Here is a 15,361-nt window from a genome sequence, read left to right as displayed (position 1 = left end):
TAATTTGAAATTTGTACCTTGTTATCCCCTTCACCTATTTCACACATCCCCCAAACTCCTCCCTATGATAACCAACAGTCTGTTATCTATTTATAGGTCTATTTCCTTTTTATTTGTTTTGTTTTTATAGATTCCACATGTAAGTGAAATCATGTGGTATTTGGTTTCTCTGTCTGATTTATTTCACTTAGCCTGATACCCTGTAGGCCTATCCACATTGTCACAAATGGCAAGATTTCCTTCTTTTTTATGGCTGGGTAGTATTCCATTGTGTGCATGTACTGCATCTTCTTTATCCATTCATCTATCGGTGGCCACTTGGGTTGCTTTCATATCTTGGCCTTATCATTGTAAATAATGCTGCAGTAAACATAGGTGTGCATGTATCTTCTGAATCAGTGATTTTGTTTTCTTTGGGAAAATTCCTAGAAGTGGAATTGCTGGGTCATATGGTATTTATATTTTTAGTTTTTTTGAGTATCCTCCATACTGTTTTCCATAGTGGCTAGACCCATTTATGTTCCTACCAACAGTATGGGTGGGTTCCCTTTTCTCCACATCCTCACCAACACTTATTTCTTGTCTTTTGGATAGTAACCAATCTGATTGTGTGAGGTGATATCTCACTCTGATTTTGATTTGCATTTCCCTGATGATTAGTGTTGTTGAGCATCTTTCCATGTGCCTGTGAGCCATCTATATGTCTTCCTTGGAAAAATGTCTGTTCAAGTCCTCTGCCCATTTTTTAATTGGGTTATTTGGGGGTTTTTGGCATTGAATTGTATGAATTCTTTATATACTTTGGATATTAGCCCTTTATTGAATATATCATTTGCAAATATATTCTCCCGTACAGTAGGTTGTCTTTTTGTTTTGTTGATGGTTTCCTTTGCTGTACAGAAGCTTTTTAGTTTGATACAGTCCCATCTGTTTATTTTTGGTATTGTTCCCTTGCCCAGGGAGACATATCCAGAAAAAGTTACTCATGGTGATGTTCAAGAGATTTCTGCCTATGTGTTCTTCTAAGAAATTTATGATTTCTTATCTTACAGTTAGGTCTTTAATCCATTTAGAGTTTACTTTTGTGTATGGCAGTGATCTGGTTTCATTGTCTTACATGTAGCTGTCCAGTTTTCCCAACACCTTGTGTTGAAGAGATTGTCATTTCCCCATTGTATATTCTTGCCACCTTTGTCATATACTAATTAACCATATATCTGTGGGTTTACTTCTGAGCTCTCTCATATGTTCCATTGATCCAAAATCTATTCTTATGCCAGTACCATACTATTTTAATCACCATAGCTTTGTAACATAGCTTGAAATCAGGGAGCGTGATATCTCCAGCTTTGTTCTTCTTTCTCTGGATGCATTGGCTATTAATGGTCTTTTGTGCTCCATATAAATTTTTAGGATTATTTGCTCTAGTTCATTGAAAAATGTCATTGGTATTTTGATGGGATTGCACTGAATCTGTAAATTGCTTTGGGTAGGATGGCCATTTTAACAATATTAATTCTTCCTATCCATGAACGTGGGACCTCCTTCCCATTTATTTGTGTCTTCTTCAGTTTCTTTTATCAAATGTCTTATAGTTTTCAGAGTACAGGTCTTTCACCTCCTTAGTTAGATTTATTCCTAGATATTTTATTATTTTTGATGCAATTGTAAATGGAATTGTTTTCTTGATTTTTTCTTTTTGCTAGCTTGTTATTAGTATATAGAAATACAACACATTTCTGTATATTGATTTTGTATCCTGAGACTTTACTGAATTCATTTATTAGTTCTAATAGTTTTTTGGTGGAGTCTTTGGAGTTATCTATATATGGAATCATGTCATCTGCAAATAGTGACAGTTTTACTTTTTCCCTACCAGTCAGGATGCCGTTTATTTCTTTGTCTTGTCTGATTGTTGTGGCTAGGACTTCCAGGACTATGAATAAAAGTGGTAAAAGTGGGCAGTTTTTTTCTTGTAATTGATATCTAGTTTCATACCATTGTAGTCTGAAAAGATGCTTGATACAATTCCAGTCTTCTTAAATTTATTGAGATTTGTTTTGTGTCCTAATATTTTGTATTGTGTCCTATTATTTTCTTAGTCTTGATTTTGTTTATTTCTGCTCTGCTCTTTATTATGTCTCTCCTAACTACTAATTAGCTCTGGAGAACATTCCACGTACACTTGAGAAGAATGTGTATTCTGCTGCTTTTGGGTGGAATGTTCTGTTTATATATGTTATGTCCATCTAGTGTAATGTGTTGTTCAATGCCAGTGTTTCCTTATTTATTTTTTGTCTTATTTATTTTCTATCCATTGATGTAAGTGGGGAGTGTTAAAGTCCTCTGCTATTATTGTGTTACTGTCAATTTCTCCCTTTAGGTCTGTTAGTACTTGCTTTATATAATTAGGTGCTCCCATTTTGGATGCATAGATATTTATAGTTGTTACATTCTGTTGTTGGACTGATCCCTTTATCATTATGTAATGTCTTTTTTTGACTCATTACTTTCTTTGTCTTGAAGTCTGTATTTTCTGATACAAGTATTGCTACTCCAGCTTTTTTTTTTCATTGCTGTTTGTGTGGAATATCTTTTCTCATCCCTTCAGTTTCAGTCTGTGTGTTTTAGGTATGAATTGAGTCTCTTACAGGCAGCAAATAGATGGGTCTTGTTTTTTTTTAACACATTTAGTTACCCTTTGTCTTTTTATTGTACTAGGTAGTCCATTTACATTTAAATAAATTACTGAAATGTGTGTACTTATTGCCATTTTGTTAAATGTTTCATGACTAAAAATGTTTTTTAATTGAAGTATAATTGACAATATTATATTGGTTTTGAGTATACAACATACTGATTCAACAGTTAAATACACTATAAAATGTTGTTCATCATGATAAGTGTGGTTACTGTCACCATACAAAGATATTAGTAATGTTAAGATATTTTATGTCTATATTCATGAGGGATATTGGTCTAGTTTTCTTATAATGTCTTTGGCCTTTTTCATCATATATGTAATTGTCTAGTATTTTAGTTCTATTTTTAACTACCCAAATTGGACATTATTACTATTATTGTATTTTATACTCACCATTTAGATTATCTCACATTCTTACTGGCTTCTTCACTGCCACTCCTTGTTACATCTCAGTTCGTCCCTTTGCAACCATTCTCCTTCTTGCTGGAATACATCCTTTAGTAGTTCTTGTGTTGAGATCTTTTGGTGATAAGTACTTTTGCTTTTTTGCTTGTCTGAGTGTCTCCCTGTCTCTGAACTCCTGAGACAGGTGTATTATTCAAGACTAACACTTTTTTTCTCTTGGCACTTTGAGGATGATTTTCCTCTGTCTCCTGGATGCCATTATTGCTGCGGAGAAGTTTGTTTTTAAATAATTATTCATACTTGGTTAGTTGCCTTTTTTCTCTGACATATTAATAATCTTCTCATTGTCTTTGAGGTTTTACTCTTTCACAGCAGATGCATATATGTGTATTTGTTTTCATTAATCTTGTTCAATGTTTGTGCTCCTGAGGTCTTTCATCAGTTTTGGATAATTTTCACCCCTTATCTCTGAAGATGGTGCCTTCCGTGTTCTCCTCTTTCCTTTTAGAATCCCAGTTAAATGCAGGTTGGATCTTATATTCTGTCCACTGTGACTCTTAACTTCTTCATTTTTTAAATCTTTTTGTCTCTCGTTGCACAGATCTGTGACCTAGTTCAAAATTTTCTTTCAGTTGTGACTCATCTGCTGTTTAATCCATCACTGACATTTTAAATTCTTTTGATTTTCATTTCTATTTGACCATTTCTGATAGTAGCTTATACTTATGTTCAAATTTCCTTTTATATTTCTTTAACACTTTCAGGCATATTTCTTTTATGTTCTGGGTCTCTTCAATGTACATGAAATACTTGAGTGGAGGTGAGGGATTGTCCAATTCTATTATTGGTTTTTTTAGCTGATTTTTCTCCATGGGCCTATTTGCCTGTGGCAATTTCTAATGATAAGATATATGGCTGATCTTGGTATGTGTGAATGCTGAGGGTCCCGAGTTGAGGCTGTGTCCCACAGACAGGGCTCACGTTCACTCTTCACCGTGGGGTTCTGCTAGCTAAGAAGGACTTCAGGTAAATTGCTTAGCATGGAGCTTCTGTTGAGTAGAAAGGGAGAATAAATTCAAACTCGGGTGCTGAAGAGGGCAGGCTTGTGGTTACAGATTCTTGGAACCGTTCTTCCTTTCTATTCACTCCAATCAGTGCCGGAGACAAAACAAAGTTCTATTTGCCAGGGAAGCAATTTTTCCCTAGTTTACACTTTCACTAAGGACTGGGTCTTCAGAGGCTCTGGCTTTGTACCTCATCTGACCTAAAGCCTTGTCCGCATTAACCCTGCTCAGATGAGAAAACCAAGGCCCTGGCATTGCCCAGATAGTTCCAGGGTAGCCTGTGGCTTCAGGGCTCGCTTCTCTTTTGGTATGACAATATGCTTTTTTGTTTTTGCCTCCTGTAGATTTTTCTTTACTTTCTAGAGATCATCCGTTCATTTAAAAGGATGTTCTATGCTTTATGTTTTATATTGATCTTACTCAGCATTTCTAAGTGTTTGGAGAGGAATGTTTTTCTGAATAGCTAGACTATTATGCTGTTGGAAGTTGAAGCCGCATATTTTTTTCTATCTGAAGTATAGTTAAGTATTGATAATGTGATTCTTGGGATGTTTTGTTTCTTGAGTCAAGAACTATAACATTAGTAATTATATTAAATAACATTAACTCAGCTTAATACATTGGTTTATTTTTAAAAAGTGTGTACAAGTACTGCACATAGAAGTTCAGGCTTCCAGCCCATTTTGAAACCATTCATTCAGAAAAATTACATAACCATTTTTGAGTTTGTGTTATGACATAGCAAGATCTCCAATAAATGATTTTGATTCTTGATGTGGTAGCAGTTTTTATAGTTACAAATTCTCAGGGAACATACTCTCTTTTCAACATCCTGCTGCCATGTGAAGAGTGTACATATCTAAAACACATGGAGTCACTTTCTTCCCTCAAAGCAGCACCAGTGGATTCTGCAAATGGAACCGTCACTCATGTTAGCCATGTTCAGATGATGAAGTCCTCTCATTCTCCATTCTCCTTCCTCTCCACCAGCCTACCAAGGTTTCCATCTGCAGGGCCCATAGAATCCGTCACAGGGAAAGCATAGAGCTGAGAGGCAGAGCAGGGTCTCTGGAGATAGTCACGCTTGGAAGTGACTCCAAACTCCTGATTCTTTTGAGCTGCATGACCTTAGACAAATCACTTAACCTTTGTAAACTGAGGATAACCACAGTGCCGCTCCCATGGCTGAGGATCCAAGGAGACAACCTATGTAAAGTGCTTAACAGGTTGCCTGATGCAGAGAGTGCTCAGTAAAGGAGAGCTGCCGTGCTCGTATCATTGCCGCTGCATCGGACTGACCAGGCCTTACCGTAGGCTTCTTTCTTCATCAGAGCTCACTGCCTCTGTGCTTGTTCCCTTTGCCGCCTGTCTGGGTAGGCGCATACAGCCTCTGGCCTGACTGTTGCAAAGGCTTCTAGCTGGTGTTCCTGCCTGGTGCCACACCACCCTTCTTCCATCCTGCTCCTGATCGGGGCTGTCAGAAACACTTCTGACTGACACACTGGCAAAGTCAGAATCTTCAAGGACTCCCCTTTGCTTTCTTATAGCTTTAGATGCAAATTCCTTACTCTCAATCACAATCTGTCAGCAGATATATTTATAGTCCATGAGAATACCCTGGAAGCTATAAAGTACCAGGTGAAAGTGAGCTCTGTCATTACCACCCCCACTGTCTGCAGGCAGCTTTTCATGAGCCCCTGTCATTGCTCCAGCTGAGCTTTAAGAGGGTGGACCTGCGACCTACTTTAGTTTCTTTACCATAGCAGCTGACTCAGTGCCCTGAGCGTGGTGGGCATGCTTACTACATATTTGACAGATTGATTGTCATGTAAATTTCTACACCAGGGATCAAAATGGTTCATTGGAGATGTTACCATATGTCTTGCAAGGTCAAAGTGGTTGTGTAATTTTTCTGAATGAATGGTTTCAAAATTAAAAATCACTCAAGTGGGCTGGAAGCCTGAATCTCTATATATGATGCTTGTACAAGTGCTTTTTAATAAAGTATTGAGCTTGAGTTAATAGTATTTAATGTGATTATTTCTCTAATACACCAGGAATCAGCTTATAAAGCACCTTCAGATGTATCATCTCACTGATCTTCACAGCAGTAGACCATGAGCTACAGTGGTTTAGTGACTTGTCTGCATTAAGAGAAGAAAGTGGGGCTCAGGTTTGGGTTAGTTCTTTCACTGCAGACTCCTTTTTGCGGGGGTAACTCCTTGTCCAGGCTCCTTAGGACTCTCTTTGTAAGAACGCAGTATTTTCACACTTGATTGATCAGGATTTCCTTCAAGAAAGCAGTTTTGTCATTTCAATGATTAAAAACCTAGAGAGAAAAAAGAGGGCTTTAACTGATTTAATTATCTTTTGGAATTGTGTATGTTTTTAATCAGGAATATTGCTTCAGCCCCATGAAGTTTTCTCCTCCTTTAGTAATGTTGTACATTTTGAAAGCCAGCCTGGTTACAGGCCCATTTGTGTCTGCGTGTTTCCTCGTTTAGGGGAAAACAGAGCCCGTCTCGGCGGTGAAGCTGCTGAGCTGCTTCGATGACCTTGTGGCTGCGGGCACAGCCTCTGGGAGGGTCGCAGTTTTTCAGCTTGTGTCTTCATTGCCCGGGAGAAATAAACAGGTAAGGACTGATCATTTTAGCATTTCTTTACTTCTTGGCAAATTCCTCATGTATTTTAAATGAGAAATCCTCACCTGCCTAGAAAACATATGCTCAGGAAAGCTGACCACCGTGCTCTCCATAATCAGCTAACACATCTCTGTTACTGGTAGGACACTTGGCAAAAAGCACATATCAATAATTTAAATTTTGCGTATTATTCTCTGGCTGTTCTCTCTCAGCTTTGAGGGTAAATGTACAGATGGAGCCTTGTACAGGATTCTGCATGGAGAGCAAGGTTGGGAAAATGAGCTCCTCCATAAACAGGAGGGATTGTGTACCACCTTATCCACATAGCTCCATCTAACAGTGTTTAATCCTTTTCTTTTTCTTGTGTGTATTTTTATCGTTTATTCATAGCTGCGAAGATTCGATGTCACTGGTATTCATAAAAATAGCATAACAGCCCTGGCTTGGAGCCCCAATGGAATGAAATTGTTCTCTGGGGATGACAAAGGGAAAATTGTCTATTCTTCTCTGGATCTAGACCAGGTAAGATTATTCTCAGAAATATTGTGGACCCTCTTATATTTGGAGAAATTCTTCATGATTGTATTTTTTTAGTCAGCTTGTATTCTATTGGTGATCCCTTTATAATCTCAGTTGTTATTTGTAACATATCGTTCAGGGACTTTTCTGATAAGCTTCTACTTCTGTGACGAGAGAGTTGGCCTTTCTCCTGAAGCATTGACTTATTCCATTCTCCTGTTCTCTACTGCCACTACTTGGAAAAGAGGAAAAGAAGCCATTTCATTACTCATTCCTTGTGGGGTTTGTAGGAGCGACACAAAGCATTTCATAATCATAACTTTGGACCAACGTCAGTGCTGTCAGTGGGTGGAGAACTCACCCCTGCCAAGCCTTGCCTGTGTGGGATGATCTGGTGGGAGAGAGAGTGGCAGAGGAGACGGTTTGGTGGCATCTTGGTGCCCAGCCCCCACCTCATGTTTGTTACTATATTGAATCCTCACTACAGTGCCCTGAGGTATGTGTGCTCATCCCCTCAACAGACGAAGAAACCGAGGCTCCGAGAGATCCGGGCACTAGTCCAGGGTCCCATCGAATATCTGGCAGAGCTCACCTGGAGACCCATGTTGCCCCAAAGCCCCTGCCTTTTCCACAGCACCTCTGCTTTGCTTTGTCATGTCTGCACAGCTAGAATGAACCCCTTGGTGGCACAATCCTGTCATTTCCTTATTTGTAGCTGTCATTCCTGAGGCCTGATAGGAATTCAGGCATTACTTACTGAATGACTTTCAGTCTGATCTAAGACTAACCTGCCTATTGCAAACATTCTCTAGCAGCAGTTCCCAAACATTTTGGTTTCTGGACCCCTTTACACTCTTAAAAAGAGGACCTCAAAGAACTTTCATTTGTAGGTTATATCTACTGAGTGTACTGTGTCAGAAATTAAAACTGAGAAATTTCAAAATACTTATTTTGAAATAATAAACCTATTATATGTTAACATAAAAACATTTTTGTGAAACCAGCTAATATCAAAACAAGTGAAAAGAGTGACATTGCTTTACATTTTTGCAAATCTCTTTAATGTCTGGTTTAATAAAAGACATCTGGGTTCTGCATTCAGTCTGGTGCAAATACATTCGCTTTGGTTGGAGTGCATAAAGAAAGTCTGGCCTTACACAGACATGTAGTTGGAAACAGGAGTAAGTTTTAATAGGCTTTTCAGAGAATTGTAGATTTCTTCTTTAACCACGCCCCCAAATTGACTAGTGGTGGTTTCTTTAAAGGTTAGTCACACTGTGGAATCTCACACCACAGAGAGGAATTTTTTAACAGTAAAACCCTTTGGTCTGTCCTGCTGTTTGAGTAGCAATTTGACCCAGAAGTGATTTTGTAACATTATTTTCACTTGGAAAACGTTGATCCACTGAGCCGATGCAGATCTTCCAAGTGTTGGTATATCTAATTATATAATATCACAGAAAGCACCTTTGTTAATTTTGCCATCATTCTGACCAGAAAAGTCTTTAGCTATTGGGAATCTGTCAAGTTCACAAGGGCTGATACAAGTTTCCAAATTCTAATCCTTACTTGAAAACTTGATTTTATCATCAGCAACAAATACCATCACTTGTTCTCCTTGAAGTGACGAGCTTACTTTGTTCTTCCTGAGAAAATGTCTGCCAAATACCCAAGTTGGGAACTCTAGTATTTTGGGTAAAAATGGTGTTCTGTGAAAACAGTGGCTGGTTTAGCTCTCAGCTGTGCTTTTTCTTGAGAGAATCCAAGTACTTCAGTGTACAGCAGAAGGACTGTGTGTGTACAGAAAACTTCATGTACCAAAGGTCGAGATTTAGTGAAATTACAGTTTTTTTGGTATGAAAGACCCTAAGTGACATGCCCGTATTCACTGTAAGAACATGGCAGTGAACAACTCAACGAGTCTGGGGTCCTTCTCAGTTTGGGCTGACTTGAGGTTCTAGTAGCTCTACCCATGTGGTACCCCATTAGTACAAATGCCAACCCATGAACAAGGCAGATGTAACTAGTATTATAATGAAAATGATTTGGGCCTAGCAGACCTCTTGAACAGGGTTATAAGGACCCTCAGGGATTGCGGGCTGCACTTTGAGGACCACTGCTCTCCAGGCAAATGTTTCGTCCAGATTACTCGGTGTCCCCATAGTTATGCTTTCCTGCCGCCATTGCCCCAGCCTGTGGGCAGCCCAGAGAGAGTGTTTCCAAGCATGCACCGCTTCAGGGAGTGGGGGGAAAACCACACGCAGAAAACATTGTCCTTAGCACTTTGAAAATTTCCTCCCAGCTTTATTGAGGTTCTGATAATTTTTTTTAAAGACATGAGTACTTTGTGAGATTTGCAGAAAGAGACAGGGAGGATGCATGTTCTTGTGACAGTAACTCCATTACAAGCTAAGTCAAAAACTGAGAAGCTACAGTTTTCATAACTACAGTTGTAGGAGGGAATTCTGCCTTAGAAGTCCTCAATATTTTGGGGGTAATGGGAATTTCTCTATCTTGATTGTGTTGGTGGTTACATGACTGTATGCATGTCAAAATTCATAGAATTGTGTATCTAAGAGGAGGAATTTCAATACATGTAAATTTGACTACTATATTTGATGGCTGCTCCCTGTTTTCCCTCAAAAAAGGTCTATGTTTTTGTATCACTGTTTCTTAAACAATGGAAGAAACAGGTTCAAGAGAAGACTGACTTGTCAAAGCAGATTTTGACACCAAGAAATATAGTTTGTGTTAGTAGTAAAATGCCTTCTAGAATTTTACTTTGTTCTTTAATATACTTAAATTAATTTTAACTTCTTTCTAACCTCCTGTTTTCTCTGACCCTTAGAGTTGCAAGGGTATAATATCCCCAGTGATGCTTTGACTGTCTGTGGAGGCATAGTGTAATATGAATTTGGCTGATTGCTGTCACAATAATTTTACAGAAAGTCCCATTGTGTTTTATTATAACTGAATAAATAATATGCATAGTGCAATACACTTCTGCTTATATGGATTCTTCTTTGAACTGAGAACATTTTTTTAATTATATGGAATTTTGAAATGTTTCTTGTCAAACTTGATGTAGCCTGAGATAGGTGGTAACATTGACTATTTTCTCCTAAGTAAGGACTTTTCCAAATAATTTCATCGAAATGGGTTGACACTGAATCTGAGGAGGATGAAAGCGTGTACTCGCCCTAAGTGCAGGTAACAGAAAGGATGCCTCCCGCTTCTGGGGAGCGTTGGGTTACTTTGACCCCACATTGAGTTCGGGTTAACTGGGCTTTCTTTTAACAGGGTGTCTGTAACTCCCATTTGGTGTTAGAAGAGCCGTCTTCAATTGTGCAGCTGGACTATAGCCAGAAAGTGCTGCTTGTCTCTACTCTGCAAAGAAGTCTGCTTTTTTACACCGAGGAAAAGTCTGTCAAGCAAATTGGAACTCAGCCAAGGAAAAGGTAAGCTCCAAATGTTCCAGCTTGGTGGTTCTAGAGGATCTGTAAGTACCTCCAGGTTCCTGTTTGCCACATGCCAACCACAGTGGCTCGTAGCCTGGGCTGCAGGTGAGTCCACCACCTGCCTGGGATGCCTTGTCCTTGTGTCAAACAGGAGGAACATGCAGGCTTGGCAGCTGAGCCTTGAGTGCCAGGGTCTGGAGCTGCCCCCAAGGCAGTGGGCTCCATGCCCACTCCTTGTGCCTCTGCCCTCTGTGCAGGCTTGGTGCAACTGGTAGACAAGGCCCACTGTCATGGAAGCATAATAAACTCAGCCAAAAAGTTGCATTACCTGCTGTGGAGCAATGCGCAGGGTGCCGTGGAGTTTAAGCAGGCCTACTGGCTGGGGGACAAGGAAGACTTCCTGGAGGAGTGGGCAGAGGCAGGAATGGGACCAGTGAGCGGAGGGATTGGAAGGGGTCAGGATTCCAGGCTGAGACATTGTCCCTCCTTTGACTGCTATGTGGAAGGACAGTGATGAGTGGGGCTGGGCTAGGGCCACCCGCCTTCCAGCCCTGGGAAGCAGGCAGCAGGAACACACGGGTGCTCTACAGGCCATAGCCTGCTCAACATGGCCGCTGGCATGGGATGGGGCCAGGAGGAGGGGGCAGGAAGCCAGGCTGGGGACGGGAGGAGAAGGTGGGCATCAGTGCCACCAAAGATCATAGGTCTGGAGGAGTGGGGACCCCAGTGACGGGGCACTGTTGCCTATGGAGAACTGGGACAAGTAGGCAGCTGGGCTTGAAGGCGGGGAGGGCCCTGGCCCCTTGGCAATGAACTGGGATTGGCCGGCACTGCTGAGGGCCCGCTGAGGCTGGTGGTGCCTGGGGCTGGGCGAGGCCAGGCACGGAGAGGGCCACTGAGGTGGGATGGGTGAAGCCAGCCTCGGCCTCTCGGCCTCCATTGTTCTGTGTCCAGGCTTTGCAGTGACACAGTGCCTGTTTATTCTCTTCACTGTGGGGCAGCCCTTGGGTGTTGAAAGTCACTGTCATGCCTCCCCTTCGGCTTCTGTTTTCCATGCTGAATACCCCCTAAATTCCATAAAAAATTTGGCCTTTGGCAAGCAGTAATCTCCCTCTTGGTCCCTGGAAAACTCAGTGGAATTTTTAGGTTGGGCTTAGTGGTTCTGCAGATCTTGGTTCACTTTCCCTCTACCCATGTCCTGCTCCTCTGCCCAACGTCTCTCCTGGTCCATCTGTCAATGTCATGCTGCACTGTGTCTTTTTGGAAGAAGGTGGAGTATAGAGAGTTAAAAACCAGTTACCTTTGCATGGATCATGTATCCAACAGTCTTTCTTCTAAAACTTGGCCTTCCAACGTCTTGTGTGGAAATCTAAGCAGCATTCTGTGAACCTCTCCTGGAGCATTTGTGTAAAGTCAAGTGTTTTCGGCAGCATTGATTAAGTGTGTCCGCCAAGCACTGTTCCAGGATGCATAATCAAATAGTGTGCCCCCTTTCTCTGAGGGAGGTAGTTTTATTGAGCCCTAAAGAGGTGGGGGATAACACAGCCTGAATGAGAATATTTTTAACCTCTGTGTCTTAAGGGCTTGTCTTTCTGTTGTGTGCTGTTGTAGGTCATACTTGGGGAAGGGCGGCAGCCATGTTTGCCCCCTGGAGATGGTGCTTCATTCAGCAAGTGTTTGGTGAGTGTTGGCTGGGCAGCAGGGCCATGAGCAAGAGGACAGGCATCTGTCCTCAAGCATGAGACGTGTATAGGCTGCAAGAGCTCCTGAACCTGCAGTGTAAGGCCTGCCATGGCAGTGGGCTGCTTCTCTTAGATAGAGCAGCCAGGCAGGCCTCCATGGGCAGGTGATGTCTGAGCTGAAGCTGAAGTGTGGGAAGAGCTGGCAGAAGAGCATTCTAGGCTCGGGGAGCATCACACAGCAAGGCCCCAGATTGGGCCAGGGCTCGGCACGTTCAAGGAGCCAGAACGGGCTGGGCTGGCTGTGCAGGGGTCGGGTGCATTGGTGTAAAACGAAGTTGGAAAGGAAGGCCTGAGCCAGCGCCGGCATGGGGTTCTGTCTCCCGCTCTTCTGGGCCTGATGGAACGCCACCAGAGGGCTTAGGTGGAGAATGACAATCTGAGTTTCAGAGCTCACCTGCTTCTGTGTGGGGCTGACTTGGAGCTGGGCAGAAGGGGCTGAGAAGGGCCTTTGGGTTTGGGGCCTGGTGGCCGGCATCCCTCCCTCGTCGAGAGCAGGCCCCACGGTGGAGGGGGCTGAAGGAGAAGGGTGGACAGGGCATGTCGATGACTTTTTGGAGGGCATCTTTGTGCAAGGGAGCACAGAACCTGGGGCACTGCCTAGAGGTGGAGGTATGGTCTGGTGAGTTTTTAAAAGATGGGCTGGTGGCAGCATACGGGAGATGGGGTGGCTCCACAGAGAAAACGGTGGTGCAGGTCGTTGATCCCTGGAGCCCTCTGGTGGGTGCCAGACAGATTAGCCTGAATAGGGTCAGGGGTGTTCTCTCAGCTGAGGAAGCAGAGCCCAGGTACAGGTGCAGGCAAGTGGGGCATCTCGGCCATATAAGGTGAGGGCCTCTTCCCATCAAGTCTGTGAACTGCCTCAGATTGAACAAAACAATATATATGTTCCCGCAGCAAATCTCGAAGACCCCAGGCATCCCCAAGCGTGCACTACAGTCTTGTGCTCCTCCATGTTTCCATTGCACTGTTCTGTGCCAGAGCTCTCTGCACACCTCTTGCTGTGTCCCCTGCGGCCCACTTGTCAGGGCTAACCCATGTCTGCAGCATCTCCATGTTGCAGTCCGAGCCAGGTGTGGGCGAAGCATCAAGTTCGGGACAGGGCCACCGTGGTGCCTGTGGGATGACCTTGGGGCATTTGGCTGTTGAGATTATTTTCAGGGCTTTCGCTCATTCCTCACCCATCTTTCTTGGTTCCAGGCTCTGTCTGAGCTCAGCATTTCTGGTCTATGGCACCATAATTATGTATTAAGTTAGAAAACACTATCTTATGGTTAGAATTTGTTAGCCAGAAAACACTCCTTTCATATGAATGTGGCTCATAAAGGGAATTAAAGTACTTTAAGTCATCAGTGGTTTTTTTGGAAATCATGTCCACCAGAAGTAAGAACGAGGTTAATTTATTTATGATTTTAGAACCCTGCAGTGCTCAGACCTTAAAAGTTGGAGTTTTAGCATCTGATTGAGACTGACATGAGCAAATGCTGAAGAATCACATAGCAGGTGGGTGGTGGCCAAGAAGGGGTTTAGGACAATTTGCACCTGGCCTTCGCTAGTTATCCCCTTCCCAGCCTGCTCGCCACGTGTTAGAGCAGCTCCTTAGAGCTAGCTGCTTGCCGGGACCCTGCTCAGCGTGTTCTTTTCCCCAGAATGCCTGTTCCCCTTTTCTCCACATGGCAATAGTCCACCCAGGATCCCAGGTGTGGCCTTTTTATGCCACAGTCACAGGTGTCCCCTTGGTACTCCTCGAGCGGCTCTGTAAGCCTCAGGTGTGGCGCCTCCAGGTGGTGTGGGAGCTGTTCATGCCCACACCTACTGCAGCGTGTTCTAAGGCAGGGCTGGGGTCTCATCTTATTTACCTTTTCTGTCACCCGCAGCACTAGGGTGTCGCATAGTGCAGGGACTCCCAGATGTTTGTTCAGATGAACACTTAGTGACCTAAGGAGAACAAATCAAAATGGAGGGGACAGGACATCTGTAAGAGGGCCTGTACATAGAAGAAAACATTTACAAATTGAATCACCAGATAGAAATTGATTCCACAGGAGAGTAGGAAGAAGAGGTTATGGGCTGCCCTGCTAGAACTCCTCGGGGTCCCTCCGTTTGGAGAACCTTTCCAGAACACATGCCCCTCAGGCAGTGATCAAACATGGTGCTGATTGTAGAGTTGTCCATGAATGATCTACAGAGTTAAAACACTCTCGGTTAGTCTAAGGACCTTTTTTCAAAGCTGCATTTGGTATTTGATGTCCTCCTTGGACCCCCTCCAAAGGGACCTCGTGAGATACTGAAGTGCAGGGAACAGCCACACTAGTTTATCTGTGTGACTGTGGGATGGGCTGTGGGGACAGTCTCCCAGGCCACTGTGTGCAGTGAGGTGGGAGAGGGGCACGGCCCATGTGACGAACAGGCAGCAGTGCCACAGCGTGAGGTGGGAGGCTGGGGATTAGGGGCAGCCCCCAGCTGCAGCCTCCGCGTGGCAGGCAGTGTTGTGGGGACTCAGAGTGTCACAAGTGTTGCTCTTTGTGCCTCTGCAGATGATGTCATTTAATTCTCCCTTCAGCCTCTGAGATGGGAATTGTCATCCCTGGCTTACAGATTAGGACACTGAGATCCAGAAAGATTACACATCACATAGCTCTTAAATATCAGGGTGAAAATGACCCGAGCTGTCCATCTAAAGCTAGTACTCTTTCTACTGTTCAAAATCAGAGAAATATTTTGGAGGGAAAATCAGCAGGACTTAAAGTTGTACTGAAACTCCTAAATCAACTCTGTGGAAGTCTAAGACTTGGCAAAGGTGTGGCACAATGAGAACTCAGACGCTGAC

At 42.9% G+C, this 15,361-nt stretch overlaps 1 protein-coding gene across 7 annotated transcripts in view; it reads left to right on the top strand.

The window, feature by feature from the left end:
• TECPR2 (tectonin beta-propeller repeat containing 2) overlaps positions 1 to 15,361 on the top strand; it is a 103,358-nt gene that overhangs the window by 36,600 nt on the left and 51,397 nt on the right. For all 7 annotated transcript variants that reach the window (XM_057488128.1, XM_057488125.1, XM_057488126.1 and 4 more), the window contains 3 exons: positions 6,678 to 6,806; positions 7,206 to 7,337; positions 10,635 to 10,792. In XM_057488128.1, coding sequence (XP_057344111.1) covers positions 6,678 to 6,806; positions 7,206 to 7,337; positions 10,635 to 10,792 — 419 coding nt within the window. The remainder of the gene's footprint in view (positions 1 to 6,677; positions 6,807 to 7,205; positions 7,338 to 10,634; positions 10,793 to 15,361) is intronic.

This window comes from Manis pentadactyla, chromosome 11, assembly GCF_030020395.1.
Source record: "Manis pentadactyla isolate mManPen7 chromosome 11, mManPen7.hap1, whole genome shotgun sequence".
Classification (NCBI taxonomy): Eukaryota; Metazoa; Chordata; class Mammalia; order Pholidota; family Manidae; genus Manis; species Manis pentadactyla.
Note: the sequence above shows the minus strand (reverse complement) of the source record. Positions and strands in the feature narration are given on the sequence as shown.